This window comes from Oreochromis aureus, linkage group 11 (assembly GCF_013358895.1).
Source record: "Oreochromis aureus strain Israel breed Guangdong linkage group 11, ZZ_aureus, whole genome shotgun sequence".
Taxonomy (NCBI): Eukaryota; Metazoa; Chordata; class Actinopteri; order Cichliformes; family Cichlidae; genus Oreochromis; species Oreochromis aureus.
Genome location: NC_052952.1, coordinates 28,489,769 through 28,514,554, shown reverse-complemented (window position 1 = coordinate 28,514,554; position 24,786 = coordinate 28,489,769). Strand labels below are relative to the sequence as shown.

General features: G+C 37.9%; 1 protein-coding gene and 1 long non-coding RNA gene across 4 annotated transcripts; both read left to right on the top strand.

Annotated features, from left to right (window-relative positions):
- Positions 1 to 3,149: 3,149 nt before the first annotated feature.
- Positions 3,150 to 7,440, top strand: LOC116325117. Of its 3 annotated transcripts, XR_005614783.1 has the most exons (9): positions 3,150 to 3,193; positions 3,656 to 3,758; positions 4,163 to 4,216; positions 4,368 to 4,576; positions 4,685 to 4,993; positions 5,085 to 5,359; positions 5,452 to 5,736; positions 6,838 to 6,946; positions 7,043 to 7,440. XR_005614783.1 is itself a non-coding variant. In XM_039619283.1 (4 exons), the coding sequence occupies exons 1-4, from the start codon at positions 5,185 to 5,187 to the stop codon at positions 7,149 to 7,151; spliced, it is 678 nt and encodes a 225-aa protein (XP_039475217.1). In that variant the 5' UTR covers positions 5,114 to 5,184; the 3' UTR covers positions 7,152 to 7,440. The 3 variants fall into 3 exon arrangements, 1 of the variants encoding a protein (XP_039475217.1); XR_005614782.1 differs by having other exon boundaries at positions 4,163 to 4,576; XM_039619283.1 differs by lacking the exons at positions 3,150 to 3,193; positions 3,656 to 3,758; positions 4,163 to 4,216; positions 4,368 to 4,576; positions 4,685 to 4,993 and having other exon boundaries at positions 5,114 to 5,359.
- Positions 7,441 to 14,284: 6,844 nt separating this feature from the next.
- LOC120442825 lies at positions 14,285 to 14,872 on the top strand. The gene is made up of 3 exons (XR_005614957.1): positions 14,285 to 14,437; positions 14,609 to 14,714; positions 14,802 to 14,872. It is a non-coding gene; the product is annotated as an uncharacterized LOC120442825 (long non-coding RNA).
- Positions 14,873 to 24,786: the final 9,914 nt, after the last annotated feature.

Genomic DNA, 24,786 nt, shown 5'->3' with positions numbered 1-24,786 from the left:
CATTAGAGGTACTTAAGAAAGAGGAAGTGATAGTTGAAAGCAGAGACACTCTGTAACAAGACACAAGGATGCCCACACAAACACGCATCAACACGAGCACACTGAGAGGGAAGCAGAGGACAGAGACACAAGCGAACCTAATAAACAAGAAACTAAACAGGGAATAGAAGAAACTCAAAACCGACTAACTTTAAACTAATAAATAACCTAAAACATAAACCATACAAAATATCACTAAAACACATGAAACTCAAAAAGCTGGGTCAAAAGGATCCAGAACCATGACACATATCTCATCACCCATGAACTAACTTCACAGCTGGTCAGAGGTTTCTGTGCTGATATGCTTTTTGAGTCAGAAGTTGTTTGGCCTTGGTAGAGAAGATTTGGCAAGTTATTCATAGACGCAATCTATACACTCAACTCTGCTGCTCAGCCTACAAATGTGTGGGGAAATAAACAGGCTTTCTGACTATATAAGATTTACTGCCAAGAAGGATTGTTACAACAAAAAAGTAATCGACCAAACACAAATTTCCTCATTTTTTGTGCAACGTACCCAAATTTATATGGCTGATAAACACAAATACACAGCTCATTTAACAGTTATCATAATAGCATAACTCAGTACCACCTGTAAAATCAGCTTCACTTGTGAAACAAATAAAGAAAAAATGTATGTGAACTGTGACTGCTTTTACTATTTAATATTTTTTTCTATCTTGATGAAAAAATTAGAAAGTTATGGAAGTTATGTGATTGGTCAGTTTGTCCCTTTTTTCTCTCATAGATATAAAGATCACTGACAGTATAAGCCTGAGGAAGGGTGAGACTCTGAATCTGACCTGCTCTGTTAAAAGTTGTCCTCCACCTCAGATTGTGTGGTCTAAACTTAGTTACAACACAAACCACATTATTTTTAAGAGATAATTCTTAAGACTGAATCCTAATTTATCTGCTATGATAAAGGCTTTCTTTCTCCATTAATGATTTTTCCTTTTATTAACAGAGATTTGTAACTCTGACCATAACGAAAAAGAGCATCTTGTTCCATTTATAGATATCAAGATCAGATTTTCATTTTTTTCATAGTTTTACAGGATTTTACAATCCTCTGCCTTAACCCCTCTCTGAGTCGTCAGCTGTGCTGGAAATGGTCCCTGCTTCTTACTGGTCCTCTTGAACCCTTCTCTCCTGGTCTCAGTCTGCACCTTATGGATGATCTCCTTCCGCCACTTCACCTGTAATTTAAAACATTAAAATTTCCCTGGAAAACCCTCTTTTGCCACATGGTCCTTCCCATGTATCAGTTCAACACAATCAGAGATGCACAAGAAAAGATGTTCATCGTCTCTTAAAAATTCCAAGGCTTCTCCCCTGGAGTAGCTCCGCCTCAGGCCTGTAAACCTGTATTTGAAAAAAAAAAAAAAAAACATTAGCCAGTGGTGTGTCCTGCTGTAAATCATGTGATTAAATCACATGATTAACCATCTGCTGTGGAAAAAGTGATGTAGATGTTAGCACAGTCCATCTGTATGCACACTTTCTCATAGTGACCTTTGCATTGTAAGCAATACATGGTCACGAATAACACACTGCTGGTAAATACACACAGAAAGTGGCAACTAAAAGGTTAAGTCTGCATGGCCCACAAGCTTATGCAAACCCAGGATGTTGCTGTCATCTTTCTGCTCCTGTAAAAAACATACATACATCCACCCTTTTGTCACGTCTGGATGCAATCTTGCGTATTGGTGTCAAGTCAGTCAAGCTTTTGTCAGTCTAGTCAGTCCCCCATGTTTATTGCTGATAGTGCAACACGAGAGGTTCTGCTAAGTTTCTACTGCCAGCAATATGACGTCATTTAAAAAAAAGGAAAAGGTCCCAAATAAGTGCCTTTGTCCAGAGCCTTGTAATGTGGAGAAGCTCACTTTGCGATCGTTTCTGGCAAAAATGTTGTGTAGCGCTTCCAGTTCATCGTGCAGGCCTGCTTAAATGAGAGAGACAAACAAAACTCTCAGTGCACTGTGAAAGTAAAAAATAAGAAGGCCTAGTTAAGTCATGTCTAAGCATGCTCTTCATCTTAGGAGGGTAAATCAAACAAAAACTAAATTGCAGGTTCAACTTTGTAACGAAAGAAAATGCATCAGCCAGATAAATCCCCAAAACATCCATCCATCAGCTACACACCACACAACACTAATGTTCTATTAGATACTGAGTTTCTTTCCATGTAATCAGGTGTGTGCCTTGGTAAAACCTTCCCCACACATCAGAAACAGGAAACTCAATAATCTATTAGTTTCACTTATTCAAAACCTCTCTTCAGCATTCTGTTTACCGCTGCTATAATTCAATCATCTTTCCTAACATAATACTAGTCCACTAGTTTATATATCACTTCTCATCCCACTAAGTGAACCGAACAAGATGATATAACAGCTGGACCATCATCTGCAAAACCAATAAACTGTACGCTTAAGATTTCTTCAAACACGTTCATAGCAAGGTGTTCTAACTGCAGAATGCAAGACACGCAAAATTTATGTACTCAGCCGTCACTCCTGCCTGCCACACCGCGACTGATAGTGTCACGGTGTGGCAGGCAGGATGTGGACTGTTTTGGAAGTTTCCATTTAATAAAGCCTGCAGAAAAAAGTCACACTTCTGCTCTTGCACTTTAAAGCATTCAGTCTGTCTCAAGGAACTTTTTTTTTTTTTTTTTTTTTACACTGAGTACATAAAAAACACTTATATAGAAAAATAATGATGTTGTATCAGTTTTATGATGTTGAACTGATGTAAAGATAAGCTAAATGTCATATACAAGTTATGTTTTCACTTTAATATTGTGGGGTCTTTACCTCACAGTGTAAAGGGCCTTAAGTCAAATGATGATGATTTGACACTATATGAATATATAAAAGTTATTGGAGCACCATTACTGGAATCTTAAAATCTCAAGATAACATTATTACTTAATCAACAATGGACATTTTATAATTATACATAGCATACAGAGGAACTTGAATGTCAGTCTGTAAAGTTGAGTGGTTTACTGAGAAACTTCCTGAAATCTTGTTGCAAGAAGGAGGAGGAAGAAAACGAAAAGCGAGGCGAAAATGAAAAACCTCAGTTTAGAGAGTCAGCAGACATCAGTGAGAAGAGAAGCTTGAAGAATAAAGTAAAACAGGTAAAAACAAAGTTTAATGTGTTTCAAAATATCTTTTTAAAATAGGAAATGTAAAGACTTTTTCACATCTGTAGCAGTGATGGTGAATACGACCATTATTTATAAATCAAATAATATTAATGACCTAATGCTGTCCTCTTATTTGGCAGTTTATATACATTTATTTATTAGTAAAAATGATTATTATTGTATTGAATTAGTGTATTGGTGCTAATGCTGCACTGTGAGGATATTTTTTATTCATTAAATAATATCTAAGAAATAGATGTCACAAAGGTCTTTACCATAACAAATGCTGGAGTATTGGTATATTGGTGTCACAGTTGGTTAAGTACACATAACTATGACACAAAGCTAAGCATGCAATATCTTTTATTGAGCTGTGTGATGTGAGCTGTTGACTTTTTCTTTGTTTTAATTTCTGTTTTGATTTCTGCATGTTTGCTTCATCTGCTGGATAAGTTATTCTGTGGAGGGAGAGACTGAACGTCTCGAGCATCGATCATGTTTGTTCTCATCTGGTCGGCTCTGTTTGTCTCTGTAAAAGGCAGCATTGCTGACACAGGTTTGTATCTTCTCCTTTACTGTAATTCTGCTATATTTGTATTTGTATTTTTAAAAATGTTTGTATTTGAAACTTTTTTTCTGAAATTCATTCATATAAGAATTTAATATCACTCAAATTTGTGCATTTACTATCATCTGTTGGCTTGTGTGCCATTTTAATTTAATCTTTTGTTAAACATGTCCCGAGATATTGTTAACCAATATCCAGGCAGAGTTCATAACCTGGATATAACAGGTTATGAAATGTGAACATTATAGTTGGTGTGTAGACTACAGCACAAACAAGCAGCCTGTGTAAAAAAAAAAAAAAAATTACTGTAATATCTTTAATTAGGTATAATAGTTATTGCTGCAAACTAAATATTCCTTTCACTAATTTTATCTTTCCCTTTGCATTAACAGGTGCCTCAGCCTGGGGACAACAACACTGTGTTGGAAGATACTGTGTTACTCTGAGTGAGCAAGAACTAACAGCAGAGGCTGGACTCTGTGTTGTATTCCTGTGTTCTTTCACTACTGCTGATGAGTTTACACCCAAACATACAATTTGGTACAAATGTGAAGCATCTCAAACAAAATGTAGTGATTCTTACATAATATTTCACAGCAACAAAAACACAGACAAAAAAGCTCAGTCTGGGTTTGAAGGACGAGTGTCACGTTTGGAGCCTGATGTGAGTCAGAAAAACTGCAGCATCATCATTAATGATCTGAAAGAGTCTGATTCTGGATCATATCAGCTCAGAGTTACTGGTGTACGGAATGAACAACAAGATGGATTTACATTCATTCCAAGAGTAACTGTCTCTGTTAAAGGTATGAAAAGCTATTCCAAGAACAGTCATGTAGAAAAAAAGATATTCAGTCATGTACAATAACATATTTAGTATTTTGATTTTCTTAATGAAGTATTCGTTCTTTTAGGAAATTGTTGACCTGATTCCCACACTGACAGAGGGACAGCAGGCCACACGACCTGCACTGCTCCTGGTCTCGGCTCTGGATCTGTTCCTGAAATCACCTGGACATGGAGAGGAGCAGGAGGGACTGAATCTTACATTACAGGAAACAGCACTGATTTCAAAACTGAGAATCTCACGGCTTTCACACAGAGACACATCTCAACTTTGACCTTTAAATCTTCAGCTGAGCAACACAACACCACTGTTACCTGTAAAATCTGCTTCACAGGTGAAACAACTACAGAAGAGGCTTCAACTTTGAAAGTAAACTGTGAGTTCTTTTACAGTCTCAATGTTTGTATTTTTAAATCTACTGATGTTTACAGCAAGAAATTGTGAAATTTATATTTTTTGTCTCACAGATGTGAAGGAAGTTAACATCACTGGGGTGACAAGTGTGAGGGAGGGAAATGTTTTGAATCTGACCTGCAGTGTTGTAAGTTTCCCTCCAGCTCATATTGTATGGAAAAAAAAGTTCCTTCCAACACAAACCTTCAGACCAGAAACACTGACCTGCACAATGATACAGTTACACTCGTCACCCTGAATGTGACAGCAGAAAATTCTGGGCAGTACATCTGTATGGCAAAACATCTGGACAAAACACTGACTTCATATGTCAATGTGACTGTGACATGTAAGTGGATGATATGAATATTGAATCTGAGTTCATATTTGCATTAAAATCCTACCTTACCTTGTTTTATGATTCTGGTTACATGTTTACAGGGCATACAAAGATCCAGAATGGCTCTGGATGTGTGCTTCAGTCTGAGGTTTTGACCTGCGTGTGCATCAGTGAAGGATTTCCTTTACCTACCATCAAATGGCCGCTCCTAGAAAACCACACTCAGTACATTCTCATTACTACTGTGTCAAACCACACAGTCAACAGCACTGTCAGTCTCACTGTAAAAAACCATGGCAACAGCACTGTTGAATGTGTAAGCAACAATGGACATGTAGAAGAAAGAGAGATCCTGCTGGTCCAAGAAAACTTGTCTGAAAAACATGGTATGTGCTTTTCATCTAAACACTTTTTTAGTACTATCTTTAATACAACCTCTGTATAATTGTACTACATTTAATCAGAAACCACGGACATTAACTTTTGTCCTTTTCTTAATTTTTCCTTTCTACTTTATTTCTCTTGAGTTCAGAATAACCATCTAGTTTTATTTTAGGGCTCCTGAAAGTCTTCATTGCCTTTTTGACTGGGGAAATTTTTCAGTAATCGTGAGCTGTTTGGTCAAAAATTGCTACAGGTGCAGCATTAACTTTAATAATTATTATCAGGTTTTCTCCGTAGATACGTTTTAATATATATTTGTAAACATATTCTATAAAACTAACTACTTCTCCAGGGAAAAAAAAGAGCTCCAGAAATCCTGATGAGACTTTAGAGAAGGATTTTATTTGTTTGTTTGCATTTCTTATTGACTTGGATGAATAATAACCACAATCTTTTTTTTTTTTTTCAATAGATCCTGTAGTTTTTAAATATTGATCTCTACCAAATGGTTGAGAAATCTCTTAATGGTTTACTTATATGTTATGTAAATACAAGTACAGTAGATAATACAGTTGCAATAAATGAAATAAAATACCAAATAATAATGAAAGTAATAAAAAAAAAAACTATCCAGAGTATTTATTTCTGGGTAGGATGTCACAGAATATTGTTGATATTCATTCCAGCAAAGGAAAATATTATATCAAACAACAAAAAAGTGCATTTTGAAATTTTTTTTATCTTACATGCATCTGCATTGAACTGCAGCAACGCAGATGCAACTAAGTATCAGTTGACGTGACAGAAAAATGTGCAGTATGTTGACAACTGTATACATGTAGAGCAGAGGTTGGCAGGCAGCAGCTCACTGGACACATGTGACTGTTTAGCCTCTCAGCCGTGGCTCCTGGAAACGTTAAAATAAAAAAAAATAAAAAAGAAACTATTTGACAGTACATGGGGGAAAAATACAAAGCTAAGCTTATATCTGTCATCTGTCCCACAGCATTTTAGCCCCCCCCACCACCACCACCACCATGCGTGTGTCTGTGTGTATCCATATATAAAATATGCGCGTGCATCTGCTCTCTTCTGTCTTACAGCAGCTCGTGTGAAACATTGTGGTTCTTACAGTACAGTTCTTCCCTGGATTGTTGCTGGTGTATCTCTCACTTTGAATACCTTCTGCATAACCTACATATGGTTCCTTTGGTATGTTTCTCCACATGTATTTTTATGTTTTTTTGACTCTTTGAATGCAGTCAAGAGTTTTAGACAATAATGAACTTCTGTTTCTTCTTATCAAAGGAATTCAAGAAAAAAGTCGAACCTACATCAGGAGGACAGAACCTACATGTCACTGCAAAAAGTGGATGTGTCACCAGATTATGATGTTATTGCACAACGTATAAACTGAAAAGTCAGGTTTCAGATAGATGTGTGATTGTAATGGCAGCATGTTGTCAATACTGTGATGATGTAATTAATTTGTTTCATTGTCTTGATTAAAGCAGATACTCGTATATTTACCCCCTGCAGATACTCTGGTATTACAAATTTTAATTTAAATTATTCAATTAAAACTTACTATTTGTTAATTATTTTTTACATTGAATTGTAAACAATGAGATTATTTTAAATGTAATATATCACACTTTCTATTTCAATTTATACATAGAGTTTAATAAAATTGTTCACCTGTCTACAGCTGCAAATAGAGCTCTGTCCATACTCTTGTTTGTTCTTTTGTTTTATCTTTGTAAGTTTAGCAAGTTGTAGCTAAAAAGCCTACGATTATTCTACCTTTTTATCTATCAGATCAAATCATTAGCTCTCTGGGGTCAGTCAGTTACAGCGGTTTATTTACTGTTCCTCTTTGCCATTGTTGTAAAATGTGGCATGGTGGAATAATTGACAGAATCTCCCATAGGCATATTTTCTTGCTCGAGAGTTGAATTCCCAGGATCTAGTGTGGAAACACACTCCCCACCAGAGATGGGCAGTAACGCATTACTTGTAACTTGTGTTACTTGTACTTTTTTCAAGTAACGAGTAAAGTAAGGGATTACTATTGCAAAAACGGTAATTAGATTACTGTTACTTTCCTGTAAGCACGCTGCGTTACTAAAACCATGATTTTTTTTGCGAGAGTGTCTCATGAAAATGACGTAAGCGGGTGCGACGTTCGTGGCAACAGCTGTCTGCAGATCAACAATGTATAATATATCGAGTGCGGAGAGAGTATGAGCGTGCAGCGTTTAAAGCGTGGAAGTACTGACCTTACTTTGAGTTTGATTCCGTAAAAAGTGACAAAAACATTAGCGTCCGCTGTTCACTGCGTGGGAAGAAAGCTTCTTTTTACAGCGAAAAAAACCCTAAAGTTCCGAGCAAGCGCCAAGTACGCTACCACGGAATGAGAAATTCACAGACGAATTCGCGGATTCTTCCACTGACCAGGGCAAACATCCACCTGCTATACAGGTGAAAATAGAGCAACAGGGCCACTGAGTCTTTGATTTTATTTATTTTCTGCTGTGTTTCACTTGCATTTATTTGAAAGACTGAGTGTAAACACAAAAAATATTTTATTTTATGTGCTGGAATGTGCAGAAAATAGGTTTAAATGTTAAACAAATTTCTTCCAGTCAGAGAATGTTGCATATAATTTAATTTTTGCTTGATGCATAAAGTTAAAAGATTAAAACTAATAAAACAAGTTTTAAAAAGAGACTTTTCCATTTGATTACATTTTGTATGATGGATTATGCAGAAAAAGTAGAATTGGGCTGAAAGATCTATTGCTTTATCACCGGGTTGTAAATCGTGTTTTTAAAACGTAACTAAGTAACTAGGTAATTAATTACTTTTGAAAATAATTAATCAGTAAAGTAACGGGATTACTTTTTTGGGGAAGTAATCAGTAATTAGTCACTGATTACTTTTTTCAAGTAACTTGACCAACACTGCTCCCCACTAATGCAAGGCCTATTAAGGTGGGTGAAAATGTCATGTGAAGGCTGTGTGCAGGGAGGAGTGGTGGTAAGGAGGACCCGAAGTGCAGACACTTAGAGGCAAAATGTGAAATCAAAATCAGCTTTAATGCTGAACTAAAAAGTAACAAAACTGAAAATTACAAAATAAACTCACATAGGCAGACAGAACACACAGTACAAGATGAGGGTAAATCACAACACACACAAAAGAAAACACGGGACTAAAATACACAGAGGGAACAATCAGGGAATGGGAGACAGGAGGGAAACACAGCTGGGGCAAATCAGGGCTGACGAGACAAAGGAAGCAAAACCAGACACGCTTACATGAGACACGGACTTTCAAAGTAAAACAGGAAACACAGACTGAACTTACAGACAGACTCACAAGCAGACACTGCAACAGAGGGAAGGGAGACGTGGGACCAGGAAAGACACAGACACTGACTGGACAGAACAGAGGGACTATGGAAACCCAAACTTTAGAACTACAAAATCACAAAACAAGAAGAACCGGGGAAAATTGAAATGCAAAACAGAAACCAAAACGTTCACAGTAATAAACCAAGATGAGAACACAAATAAAGGTACAAAACTGAAAACACTGGGTCAACGACCTAGGTACCCTAACAGAAAAGTCTTCCTCTGAAAGATGCAAGACTGATAAGTAAATGACTGCTTGTTCTTATGAGTGACCACCTGTTCCTGTTTACAACCAGGCTGATAATTCTGACCCTGGTGGCCTTGGGCCTTGGATTGCAGGCCAGAACTACACCTTCATTCACTCGTCTGCTTTGAAAGAAAAATAAACCTTGTGTGCCCTATTAAGTGTGAGCGTGGTGGTTTTCTATTGGTCACTGTTAGAACTTCTTCCTTTCTTGTACTGTGGCTGTTTTGTTCTGAGGCCCACTTCTTAACACCATACTTGCACTTTCAGAAAGCAAGTTTATAGTACTCATGAGTAAAATGTTAACAAAACTATTGAGTTTTTCAGAAGGATTGTTACAAAGAAGAAATACTCAACTAAACAACTTTCCTCAGTTTTTTGCAACAAGTATCCAAACAAGTAGCTGATGGACACAGATACAAAGATCAGTTGGTGCTTCATCGGATCCACACTTCAGACGTCTGCCAGCATTTAGTCTCTGTACTGCAGGTCTGATCCGGACAGCAACAGATTTGAGATTTCTCACAGGTAATAACAGTATTATTGCTTTTTATTATGATTCAATTGCATTTAAGTGCCTATTTGACACCATTCAAGTGAAGCAGACTGCCTCTAACTTTAAATATCAAAATATCCAACATCAAACTAAAGCTTACAATAAGTCTGTTACTTACAAAGTGAGAACAGGAAGTTATCTGCTGCCACATGTGGTCATGTTTGAGTTATGTAATTTCATGTGATATGTTTTTTGTATTACTTGATGGAGTATTGATCAATAAAAATGATGCTTTTTTTCCCTATTATTTACTTGGTTTAAATCCTCTTGAGAACTGTTACATTCCCCTAAAAAGTTCCAGGGGATGAGGGAAAGTAACAAAAGGTGTCCAGGTTGAAAAACGGAGACAGGGAAGCAAAATGGTCAAATTAACAGGTATTAATGTTTCTATTAATAACTAAATACAGAGATGCACAAGCTGCTATCACCTTTTAATGAAAGAAAACTCAGGTGTTGGTCAGTAAACTGAAAAGTAAGTACAAAAGGATTAGTCACCAAACACACACTCCTCTCCACAGAGCAGGAGTAACCAATCACCACATACACAGCTCACAAGCTACAACCCAAAAAGGCTCTCTGTCACTAGAGCTCACCTTTCTCTGGCCTTAAGTACTTCTAATTGCTGATGGGAGTCAGCTGTACAAAACAGATGGGACCTTAGGCAGGAGAGATGTCAGGACACACCCACACAAGGGCAATTTCAGGAAGAGGCCCTGCTAAGGCCGTAACAGGAACAATAGAGGTCAACACAAAATGTTTTATCTTAGACTTAGATCTTAGAATTCTTTGAAGGCAGCCATCAAATTCAGAAGAAAGTCAGTAAGCCAATCTTAATGTGAACAAGACTGAAGAGATTTTTTTATGACATATATAATGTTGGTGATCACAATCCTCTGGGTCCAGCTATGTAGACGCACACAAACAACAAACTGCTGCACTGATCTTTTTTTAAGTGGTTAAAAATAATTTTCACAAATACACGTGCAGAGCAGTGCATTGTTATAACAATGTTAAAATAAGATTGCATAGCAATACTACGAGCAGCAGAGATGGTGCAGAATATAAATGGATACAAAATAAGATTAAATATGCAGAAGTGTTTGCAGAGAGTCAGCAAACACTTCAGCATATTTGGGCATGAAATATGACTAAATATGGAGAAATGGGGGGAATGAGAGAGGAGGAGTTTATTTTAAATTCTTAAGTTCTTTAAAGCACTCAATCTGTCTGAAGGAACTTTATTTTTTTTTAAACTGAGTACATAAGAAAGCACTTATATAGCAATATAATGATGTTGTATCGCTTGTATGATGTTGAACTGATGTAAAGATAAGCTAAATTTCCTATACAAGTTATGTTTTCACTCTAATATTGTGGGATCTTTACCTTACAGTGTAAAGGGCCATGAGGTGAATGATTATGATTTGATGCTATATGAATATAGAAAACTTGTTGGAGCGTCATTACTGCAATCTTAAAGTCTCAAGATAACATTATGTTTCAAAAAGGTAAATTACTTAATCAACAATGAACATATTATAATTATATATAGCATTCAGAGGAACTTGAATGTCACTCTGTAAAGTCAAGTGGTTTACTGAGAAACTTCCTGAAATCTTGTTGCAAGAAGGAGGAAGACAAAGAGAAGAGAGGCGAGGTGCGAATGAAATACTCTAGTTTAGAGAGTGAGCAGACATCAAGAGAAGACAAGCTTGAAGAGTATAATAAAACAGGTAAAAATAAAGTTTAATGTGTTTCAAAATATCTTTTTAAAATAAGAAATGTAAAGACTTTTTCACATCTGTAGCAATGATGGTGAATACGACCATTATTTATAAATTAAATAATATGAATGACCTAATGCTGTCCTCTTATTTAGCAGTTAATATACATTTATTTATTATTTCAAATGATTATTATTTCATTGTATTATTGTATTGGTGCTATTGCTGCACTGTGAGAATAATTTGTATTTATTGAATAATATTTAAGAAACAGATGTCACAAAGGTCTTTACCATGACAACTGTTAGATTATTGGTATATTTGTGTCACAGCTGGTAAAGTACACATCACTATGACACAAAGCTAAGCATGCAACATATTTTATTAAATTGTGTGATCTGAATTGTTGACTTTTTCTTTGTTTTAATTTGTGTTTTGATTTCTGCATGTTTGCTTCATCTGCTGGATAAGTTATTCTGTGGAGGGAGAGACTGAACGTCTCGAGCATCGAACATGTTTGTTCTCATCTGGTCGGCTCTGTTTGTCTCTGTAAAAGGCAGCATTGCTGACACAGGTTTGTATCTTCTCCTTTACTGTAATTCTGCTATATTTGTATTTTTAAAAATGTTTGTATTTGAAACTTTTTTTCTCAAATTCATCCAGATGATAAGGATTTATTATCACTCAAATTTGTGCCTTTACTATCATCTGTTGGCTTGTGTGCCATTTTAATTTAATCTTTTGTTAAACATGTCCCGAGATACTGTTAATCAATATCCAGGCAGATTCCATAGCCTGGATATAATAGTGAACATTATAGTAGTTGTGTAGACTACAGCACAAACAAGCAGCCTGTGTAAAAGATAAAAGTTACTGTAATATCTTTAATTAGATATCATGTTTATTGTTGTAAACTAAATATTTATTATCACTATGTTTATCTTTCCCTTTGCATTAACAGGTGCTTCAGCCTGGGGTCAACAACACTGTGATAGAGGATACTGTGTTACTCTCACTGAGCGAGAACTAACAGCAGAGGCTGGACTCTGTGTTGTGATCCCGTGTTCTTTCACTACTGCTGATGAGTTTACACCCAAACATACAATTTGGTACAAATGTGAAGCATCTCAACACAGTTGCAGTGATGCTGACATAATATTTCACAGCAACAAAAACACAGACAAAAAAGCTCAGTCTGGGTTTGAAGGACGAGTGTCACGTTTGGAGCCTGATGTGAGTCAGAAAAACTGCAGCATCATCATTAATGATCTCAAAGAGTCTGATTCTGGATCATATCAGCTCAGAGTTACTGGTGAACTGAATGGAAAACAAGATGGATTCACATTCATTCCAAGAGTAACTGTCTCTGTTAAAGGTATGAAAAGCTATTCCAAGAACAATCATGTAGAAAAAAAGATATTCAGTGATATACGATCACATATTTAGTATTTTTATGGCCTTAATGAAGTGTTCATTCTTTTGGGGAATTGTTGATCTCTATGGTGATAGGAACTGCAGCAGTTCCTGATAAAACTGGTGCTTGCCATTAAGCATTTTTATTAAATATCTTATTATTTGAACCCAGATTAATGATGTGCTAGATTAACTTTGGGTAGTTAATTTGGTTTCATTAATGCAATTTATTTCCATTAGGTCTTAATCAGAAGCCCACAGTAATGATTCCCACACTGACAGAGGGACAGCAGGCCACACTGACCTGCACTGCTCCTGGTCTCTGCTCTGGATCTGTTCCTGAAATCACCTGGACATGGAGAGGAGCAGGAGGGACTGAATCTTACATTACAGGAAACAGCACTGATTTCAAGACTGAGAATCTGACTACTTTCAGACAGAGACACAGCTCAACTTTAACCTTTAAATCTTCAGCTGAGCAGCACAACACCACTGTTACCTGTAAAATCCGCTTCACAGGTGAAACAACTACAGAAGAGGCTTCATCTTTGAAAGTAAACTGTGAGTTCTTTTACAGTCTCAATGTTTTTATTTTTTAAATCTACTGACGTTTACACCTTCATGCAAGTTTTTCAAGAAAGTCAGAAAGTTAAGGAAACTACATGATTGTGTACTTTATATTTTTTGTCTCACAGATGTGAAGGAAGTTAAAATCACTGGGGTGACAAGTGTGAGGGAGGGAAATGTTCTGAATCTGACCTGCAGTGTTGAAAGTTTCCCTCCAGCTCATATTGTGTGGAGAAAAGTTCCTTCCAACACAAACCTTCAGACCAGAAACACTGACCTGCACAATGATACAAGATCTGCTACACTTGTCACCCTGAATGTGACAGCAGAAAATTCTGGGCAGTACATCTGTATGGCAAAACATCTGGACAAAACACTGACTTCATATGTCAATGTGACTGTGACATGTAAGTGGATGATATGAATTCATATTTGTTCATAGTTCATAGTTCATATTTGTATTAAAATCATACCTGACCTTGTTTTATGATTCTGGTTACGTGTTTACAGGGCATACAAAGATACAGAATGGCTCTGGATGTGTGCTTCAGTCAGATGTTTTGACCTGTGTGTGTATCAGTGAAGGATTTCCTTTACCTACCATTAAATGGCCGCTCCTAGAAAACCACACTCAGTACACTCTCATTACTACTGTGTCAAACCACACAGTCAACAGCACTGTCAGTCTCACTGTAAAAAACCATGGCAACAGCACTGTTGAATGTGTTAGCAACAATGGAAATGGAGAAGAAAGAGAGAACCTGCTGGTCTATAAAAAACATGGTATGTGATTTTCATCTAAACACTTTGCTCTTTAACATTTCCAGATTTTTACTACTGTATTTTTAACACAACCTATTTTTATAATTGTACTACATTTAATCAGAAACCACGAACATTAACTTTTGTCCTTTTCTTTATTTTTCCTTTCCACTTTATTTCTCTCGAGTGCAGAACAACCATCTAGTTTTGGGCTGGAATTCCTGAAAGTCATCATTGCGTTTTTGACTGGGGTACTTCTTTCAGTAATTGTGTGCTGTTTGGTCAAAAATTGCTACAGGTACATTTACTTTAGTAGTTATGATTAGATTTTCTCTGTACATAAATTTTAATATATATTTGTAAACATGTCCTATAAAATTAACAGTTTCTCCAGAAAAAAAAAGAAGAGCTCCAGAAATTCTGATGAGACTTTGGAGATGGAGACACATCGAAATGATAAACTGGTATTTATTTTCTTTTGGCTTCTTTGATATGCTCCTGGCTTTGGCTCCTGTTGAAACATGATTTTCTGCACAAATTTTTAGAATACTGAAGTGTCCACAATTATCTTTTGGAATTTTACTATAAATGAGCATATCCTGATCCAAGGTTCTGCAATGTTAAGGAAATGGGGACAGATTTATGTCACAATTAGTTGGTTCCTTTTATATGCCCATACCTCAGCTTTCCACTGACTTTAATCTAGTTCAGCATAATCCATAATGTTGCTAAAAGACATACAAACTAATTGCAAACTGATGTGTTAGAAGAGGAATAAGTGGTTATGATGTAATTAATTTTAAAAATGAAAGAAAATCTGCAATTCAAGGTTTCTGGTGTAAATGTGTATGACTGAATTAAGACTGGCCAGCAGCACTGCAAGTCACTGAAAGTATTATAGTATCCAAAGTCTTACTTGAATAACTACAACTTTTATATAGCTCAGTCAGTTTTCAATATATGCTATACTCAAGAATATTTTGGATATTGCACTGTTGTAGATATTGTTAGTAGCTCAAAACTCACTGCGATATCAAAAAACGAATATATTTGCTCACACAAAAGTTCTGCTCTCATGAGAGACTTTTCTTTGACTCTGAGAAGCAATATCAATAACAATAACAAATATTCACAAAACACGGCCAATAATATGAAAAGAAAAACTGTCAGTTTGTTGCCAGAATTTGATGACCAGGTCATTGATGTTGAATGTAGCAGCTAAGCTGGGCAAATCATGGAAGTCCAAATTCATGCAACATTAATTTCATGTATACAATGAGTTAAAGCTTAGATCAGGGGTGTCGAACTTCAGGCCTCGAGGGCCGGTGTCCTGCAGGTTTTAGATCTCACCCTGCGTCTACACACCTGAATCAAATCATTAGTTCATTACCAGGCCTTTGGAGAACTTCAAGACACGTTGAGGAGGTCATTTAGCCATTTAAATCAGCTGTGTTGGATCAAGGACACATCTAAAACCTGCAGGACACCGGCCCTCGAAGCCTGGAGTTCGACACCTGTGTCTTAGATCATGTAGCATCTTGTTTCTGTCTCACTCTGCACCATCTTTTCAAGTGCATTGTAAAGGATAAAAGTAATTCAGGGTTCATTTTTTTCTTCAAGCTGATGCAAAAATAAGCAGAAACTAAAGAACTTTGTGTATGAAGCAGAATATAAATATACAAGAGGGGCATGAATAAGTCATATTATTTACTCTGTACTCAACAGATATATGATGGTCCAGCATTTCAAGACAATCACATGCTAAACTCAAACAGCGGGAGAAAAGAAGTGCAATATGCTACAATTAATTTTTCCCTGTTGAAAAGAAATGGAAGAAAGCAGGCGAGCACGAAGACAGAGTATGCTGAAATTAATAAAGCAGTCAAAGAACAACGTGAAGATGCTGAAGAGGAAGATGAATTGTTAGATGCCAAAGAAGATCAGATGGTGGTGGAGTTGGAGATGAAATACCGTGAACCAGAAAATGAGGAAGGTGGGGACGAAGCAGTGTACTCCATTGTGAATGACATAATCAGTGAAATTTGAGGAACGTTTTACTGTGGAGCTACCTGGGATAAAAGTTCCTTGATCTCATCAGATGTATGAATAATGATCTTTTGAACAATTTCCACAATGCTGTGAACCTCTACATGCTACAGCAGGGACCATGCAAATTAATTAAGTCAGCAAAGTGAACAAATGAAGTTGGACAGAATTGAATTGTTCCACTGTTATTTTGTGCCAATATAGTAGCACAACATGCATGCATGCATGTGTATATATTCGTCTTAGTCTATTTTACTCATGCTGTTCTGTTGCATCCTTTGGCCATTCTTTATACTCATAGCTGGACTGGCCATCCTGCATACCGGGCATTTGCCTGGTGGGCCGATGTTGATTTTTTGTTTTTATGGGCCAATGATTTTTTTTTGTTTGTTTGTTTGTTACTAACGGTATAAACAAAGAAAGATGGTGATTTGGCCAGATGTGTAAAAATAACTCAGTTGTTTGGTGGTGGCAATGGCGGAGCTTCCACAGAGGCCAGCAGGTGGATGAGGGAAAGGGGAGGCAGGAGGAGGAGAGACCTGAGGCGGCCGCCCGTCCGAGTGTCAGGTGAACTGAACTTCAGGTGAGGAGTTATGACCTGCAGTCTATCTGGGTCAGATATAAACCAAGTTTAGGTGGAGTTTATTTTCGTTGTGCTGACTTTTTACAGTCAGTTACAATAACTCATACTGCGTACTAGCTAGCATGACGGAGTTTCTATACAGCTGGGTGGGTGCTATGTTACTGATAGTGAACTTTATTTTATTCATAAGGTTAGTTAGTAGAGTTGCCAACCGCCCCTTAAAAAATGGAATGGTCCCTCATTCAGAGAAAATATTACGCGTTTCATGTTGAGCTGAGAAGGAACGCAGTTTGTCCCGTACTTCAGCTACAATGGAAAAAGACACAAAGCTGGAGTTATTCTGTCTTTACGCTGCACAGCTGTTTCTTCTTCTCTCATTCTCTCTCCTCCCTCTCCTGTTGCTACTTCAATCATGAAACTGATCAATGATCAGCTGATCGGCTTTTCTCTCTTGTTTTTCGCCCACTTTGCGCCAGAAAGAGGAAACCAGTGGATGTCGCGCTAAACAACAGCAGCACGTTTAAGCTTGATCAGCTGTTGTTAGAATTTATTTAATATTAATTTGTAGTATCAGCCGATGTTGGAGCCACAGCTGTAAAAGCTGCTGGTCATGATATCGGTTTGGATATGTGGTAAGAGGGAAACATGAAGATGAAACCAGGAGATGATCAGAGCTGAACAGGTGATGGAGAAACAGGTTTACCTTTTAGGTGACATGAATGAGTTGAAGGAAAGTTATGAACTGTTCCTGAGAGACAAATAACACCAGGATCCTTTTCTGTGTAGCTGACAGCTGGTAACTGTGCAGGGGCGCGTTTTGCCAGGGGGCAGGTAGGGCATTAACAGGGAGAGGGGGGCACAAGGAAATACTTTTCTTTCTTATTCTCATTTAAAATGTCTAGTTTTTAATAATTATCTGAATCTTACAACCAAAGTTTTTATATGATGTAAAATGTATAGAAATCATAAATATACCAACAAGACAGTCTACATCACTGTCACAACAGCGTTCATTTTCATTCAAACGCTTTATGGCTTTCCCTATAATACCTGGTGGGCTGGTCTCTAGTCAAAATGCCCGGGCCGATTTTTTGTCCCAGTCCAGCACTGTTTATACTCGCCTGTAGGGTGCAGAGTAAGCCATTTGTGTGAGTCTGCTGCTGCCATGCAGATGGATTTTTGCATGTTGTCTGATTATGCATGATGAATAAATAAAAATGAACATTTCATAAATATCTAATTCTGTTAGTCTGAATCATGTAACACGAGCAGGTTTCCTCAGATATTAAACTGTTCCATATTTTATGGACCTATTTCATGTCAAACAAAGCATTTTCTGTATCTTTTTGTTTGGCTGAATAAATTCCTTCTGCAAACCTGCATCTTTGACATAAATGTTTCTCTTTCATCTTTACTGCAGTAAAAAGATGGAGCAATGAGTACATTTCTTAATACAAAGACAAACATCTTTTTAAAGTAGTATTTTTCAAATAAAATATTATAATTGCATTTACAGCTTCAACTCATGGTTTATTTAGCACGTAAATCACGTAGAAGAAATGAGCTAGCAGGTGCAATAAGCTCAAAGAAACCTAATCTACAGCATTACTCAGTATGACCCAGTCAGATAAAGTGTGCAGTGTATTGAAGGAGTAGATTCGCCAGTTCATAAAAAAAAACACCACCAGGGGGCATCGGTTAGCATACAGTTCTTTTAATGAAAGTAAGTGCAGATTGCCCTTCTGGTCTTGTTTCTACTATTATGACGTAGTTCTATAACAAGGAATAAGTTACACAATAAAACAGATTATTTTGTGCTGTATAAACATGCAGTGTAACAGCAAGCCTTGACTTTACTTTTCATAAAGATATGAAAAGAGAGATTATATGATGGAGAGATTATATTGATTGATTGATTGATTGATTGATTGATTGATTGATTGATTGATTGATTGATTATACTTTATTCATCCCGAGGGAAATTGGGTTAAGGCTGCCAGCCATGCCAGCGCCATCTTACCCTCCGACCATACATACATTACACAAACATCACATGGGGAAGACAGGTCAGAGGGGTATAACATGGAAAAGCACAACATGAGGAAAGATAAGGAGAAAAAATAACTCCCCAGACTGAGCTCCAACAGGAGATCAGTTTGAGAACAGAAAAAAACACCTCTGCACATAGCACATGAAAAAAACTCTAATACACCAAAGAAACACATGACAATCCACAGGGATGGGTAAAGGGTGAGAGACATCCAATGTAGACAATACATCCGGGCCTGCAGCCTATGCGCTGGTCTCCATGCTCCACCGTCAGCATCGGAAGGGAATAAGCATCGAAGGCGTTTGGAGGGGGAGGGGGGATGAGTGTATATCTGCATGTGTATATATGTCTCTGTGTGCGTGTGTGTGTATGTCCAGAGTTCAGCTGAGACAGTGTCCTTCGCCCTGCCAGGCTAAGTAAACAGTCTTCCAGCCAACCCAGGTGGCCTTGCATAGAAAGGGAAGAACAGTCTAAACACAGTCCGTAATCAGGGTGTTGTTGTACAGCTCCAGCCTTGAGATCGCAGCTGGCGCCGAAGGGGTCTCTGCATGAAATGATGATGGTTTTTACTTTAGTGCGAACAACTCATAAGAATTTCAAAGCTGTTCTAACAGTCCAACACTGGTCTCTCAATCTCCCGTTGGAGAGCCGTGAGCTTTCTATGATGTTATCCAAACTTACGTTCCGTGGTGTTGTCATTCTTGTGGTCAAAGAGCCGATTCTGAGAACTCACGACCGCGGTGCGCTTCCCAAGATGTGATCAATTTGCGCCCAGAGGTGTTATTCCGAGCGAGTCCCTCCAGATGTAATCAGTTTACACTCAGAGGTCTTGTTCTGAGTATTCACGGCAGCCGTGCGGTTCTCCAAGATCTCGTGCTGCACTCAATAACCCATTTCGAGAAACTCATGCCTCGTCCCATCGTTTCAATCCCAGCGGGCAGCCTTGTGGGGGTTTGAACAGCCGGTTCCGCTTCCTTAATTCTTCGATAAGCCAGGGCCAAGCTAGCTCCGATCAGCAAGAACCCTGTTATCATGGTTCCGAATATCAATCAATATATCTCTCGGCTGGCCTGGGAACGCCTTGGTGTTCCCCCGGACAAGCTGGAGGAGGTGGCTGAGGAGAGGGAGGTCTGGGCTTCTCTGCTTGGGCTGCTGCCCCCGCGACCCGGCCACAGATAAGTGGAAGAAAATGAATGGATGGAAAAAGATATGAAAACAAAGCACCCAACCTAAGGAACAAATCAACATCACAGTCCTTCCACAATGATCCCTTTCCACTCTCCTTTCATTTACCAAAGCAGTCCCCACGTGCATTCTGATGTGTTATGTTTAGCCTATTGCAGGAGGTTGTCCTTTGTCACATACAGTGTTTCGTATTTGTAATAAAATCATAGAAATCAGTCCACCATTAACACAAGTGATACAGCTCTGTCACACCACATATGACTTGCATGTAGTTTGGGACTGGAAGTGCCTTAGATCAGTGTTCCCCAACCTTTTGGAGCCATGGCACATATTTCCCATTAGAAAAATCACAGGTAATTGAGCTGCCCTCTAGTGGAAGAGAATGTAATTGTTCTGCCCGTTACTCATGCCGGTCGCTTAAAGTACTAATCAGATGGAACCAGATAATCTTCCACGGCACACCGGCTGGGAAACACCGCCTTAGATTAATGTCTGACTCTTAAAGAAAAAAACAAAACAAAAAAGAAAACCTAAAACAAAACATGGTACATGAATGAGCTCACCTAATTCACTACAAACATCACTTATATAAGGTTAATAGCTAGTTTTACTCATGACTGGTGTTACCAAAAGACATAAATTAAAGGTAGACATTTATACATATTCATCATTTACCATTTACCATTTATATTAAGGATGCAAAGAATTAGCTATCTCTGCAAGTAGTGGCTCTGAAGATGTGTTAGCCTACTTTCCAACATTCGTTGCAGTATGATTTGATATATATATCTCATGTGCGAGCCATACAGAGTAGTTAGCATTGCCAGAGTCATTGTTTCAATGTAGTAACTTCTCACTGTTGAATACATGTCTATATATCTAGTTAATCAGAATGTTCTTCAATTCAAATGCAACCAACAAGAATGAATAATTTTCATAAACATAAAAACAATGCATTTATATTAAGCAAACATTTTTATAGTTAGCAAATCCAATATGACTTCGCTAAAACTTTCAAGTCTTGATACACTGAGCAACTTTAAGTGTTAAGGTCAATGTATGACCCACTCCCACTGTAAATACATGTGTGAATGTGTGTAAATACATTTACATAAATGTTGTGGAAATATTCTGTATGCAAGCTAGGTGTTGTTGCTCAAAGGTTAAAAGAGCCAGACAGTGGGGATATGAAAGTATGTGTAGGCTGGTGGAAACAGGGAGAGCATGAGACAGAGTGTTAAACGGGAAAGAGAATGAGACAAGTGTTGTGGATTTTATTATGACATATATACCTCTATACTGTAGATAAGTGTCTTATATAGTGGAGTTGCTGTGTTAAGCTTTTAACCTGCATGTTCAAATAACACGACCCATATCTTTAGATCAAATATATCTACCATTATAGTAATGAAAAAATTTGTGCCACTTGTTGTATGAACACATGCAGATCAATAGTGTTTGAAAATGTAATAATTAAGAACAATAAGTAACCTTTGATTGCATTATGGCCAACAGTGACTAGTCACTGGGGTTAATTCAGCTTGGCACTGCTGAAGTATGCACATAGGACCCTTTCTCGTCATTGGTCTGTGTTTATCTGTACTGCTCGATATTGTGTCCAGCCCCTTCAATGCCTATGCCAGGGGTCAGCAACCTTTAAGACCCAAAGAGCCATTTGGACCCGGTTTCCATGGAAAATAAAACACTGGGAGCCGCAAATACTTTTTGACATCTAAGTCGAAGATAACACTGCATACATTGTTTTTTACCGTTATGCTTTGTAAAAACAACTATAGTGTGTTGCTTATGAAATTGTATTTATGTAATGAACACATTTTGAATTCTTAAAAAATTATAACAAAGGAAAAACATCCAGTTGAAGGTCTCTTTTAAATGAATTAAAAAGCTGAACTTAAATTATCCATGTAGCAAACAAAAACTAAGCCGTCATCCTTATATCGCCTTTGGGCTTTCGGAGCATGTAGCAGAGCCTTGACCTGAATTTTAAAAATAATTGGAAAAAAGCACTATGCTCCTAAAAAATGAATAATAAATATTGGCAAAATATCTGCATAAATATTTATTTTACCTGGTTAATGTGTATGGGGGGACATGGCTTGCAGTGCCGCTGCAGGAGAGGTGGGCGCACCTGAGCGGCATTCGCAATCACGCCTCGCCACCTTAAAGTCTGTGCTCTCTCTACTGTTGTGTTACGTGTCGGGCTGTGTGCTGGAATGTTAGAGCCAGCTGCATGTGTGCACCAACCGTGTGTGAAAACTGGTCAATAAAGAGAAGCTGTAAAGCATGTTCATGCAAACATCGTCGGGTCTGCCGTGATATGTTTACAATGGGACTTCTGCTCCTTAACCTCTGCGCATAGCATCCGCAGACCGGGGCTGTACGAAGTGACTTTCATCTTTACGCAGGACTGTAACCTGTCGTCTGTGAGGCGTGAGCGGTTTTTGTTTTTATCATAGTTCATGGTTGGGAATAGCTGCTCAAATACGTATGCGGATCCGTAGATCGACAATCCACAAATTAGGCAAACTGGTAGGCCGCTCTCGTCAGAAGTAAATGCAAATAAATCTGCCCGGGCATCATTAAATGTTCTATATTCTTCAGATATTTTTTTCTTACATTTCTCCATACTTGGCCTACCTCGGGTTGAAAGTCTCGATAAATGCATGCCGTTTCGGCGGGTATACCGGCTTCCGCGAGTGTGACTCTTATTTTGAGAGACGAAAAATGATAAAATAATAAAATGCTAAATACTTCTACAATTTATTTTCCCAAACGATGGAGCCGCAGTACAAAGACTAAAGAGCCGCAGGTTGCCGACCCCTGGCCTATACGGTAAACAAACCTGGCCCCGCTGGGCTGCACCTGAGATTCTGGTTCTTGCCTCAGTCGCCTGAAGGCGAGAAAAACCCTTTCTTAGCATAGATAGCAGTTCACGTCTGGCATGCGCACCCCACAAAATTGTCAAACTGATTAACTGTTAACTGCCGTCTTGCAGACTTTCGGACTTGGTTTGCCTATAAAACTGACAAAGGGACCCAATTCAATGATGGATGAAAGAGTGGTGCTTGAGAAGTTATGGGGTAGGGTCAAAGTATGTATCATAAGTGGAAGATGAAAAGAAAGAACAAAAGGATGAACTAAAAGTAGTTCTATTGAGAGGAAATGTTTCAGATCATACTATGAATCATACTCTGTGCGGCTGAGAGTTTGATGAGTGTGATCTCCATATGCATATGCTTTGCTGAATAAACAGTTGAAGTTTGACTTCACGTCTCCGAGTGACTTCTTGCTATCAAAGAATCTGGTGAAGCCGGCGTGCTTCGATAATGTGTAACTAAGTATTTTCAAACTGAATTTCCACCTGCAGTACCTGATCTAGCTGATTACCCACAATCAATATAGATTATTAATATAATATATATGAAAATGTGGTATTATTGACAGGGGCAATAATGACTAGCAGTATTTAGAGTAATTTACCAGACAATGTTCACAAAGACAAAGGAAGCAAATAAGGAGGAAATGACATTTCAGTTTAAAGCAGAGACACTGGGATTGATCACTCATAATTATCTGACTCACTGAATAGTGAAAGTTAAATTTATTAAAAGCTACAGAACAGCTAGATTGTTACGTTCTTAATCTAGGCGTGCATTGAACGTAACAAGAAATTGGCCCCACTCACACACCACCCAAGAAAAAACACAAACAGTAGCATCTTTTAAAGTGCTAAGCAGCCATTTATTTGCTTCAGCAGTGAGCAATGCCAAAAATAACAAACAAAACTCCCTAATGGTCCCTATGCTTTCCTACACAAATGAAAACCAACCAAAAGACAATTCACTTACCTAACTTTCTAAACGAAAAACAGGAGAAAACTTAATTAAAAAAATGGCTTCTCACGCCTACTAGGCTGCTGCAGTGAACAATATATACAAGTTGAAAAAAAATACACAATTGCTACTTTACAAATCTATTTACAGCTATTTACAAGATTAAGGCTCTAATGCCAGACACACACACACACAAAAACATTGTACTTGGTCATACTCGTCAAATCACTGGGCAAAGACACTCTACGAAACAACAAATCAAAAACACATGCTCTTTGTTGGATGGTGGAGGCTAGGAGAAAGGGGGCCAGGTGGCTGTCATCTGGTGGTTAAATACTGGAGGTGATCAACCAATTATCCAATCCGAGGACAGAAAGAGACTCCACCCAACTACTCAGCAGGCACGCCCAGGTGTCCACCTCCTACTGATGCGCAAATCATGAACGAATCGTTCAATACTCGAGAATCACTTTACTGACTCATGAATCATTATTCACAAGCCCAACTGACTCACTGACTCATCCCTGTTGCTGTTAGCAGCAATATATCTAGCTTATAATTAAAATTGTGGAGAAAAACACAGCATCCAGTATCTTAACAAAAAATTTCTGCTCTGAACTGGAAGACAAAACCTTGAGTAGAAGCTCACATC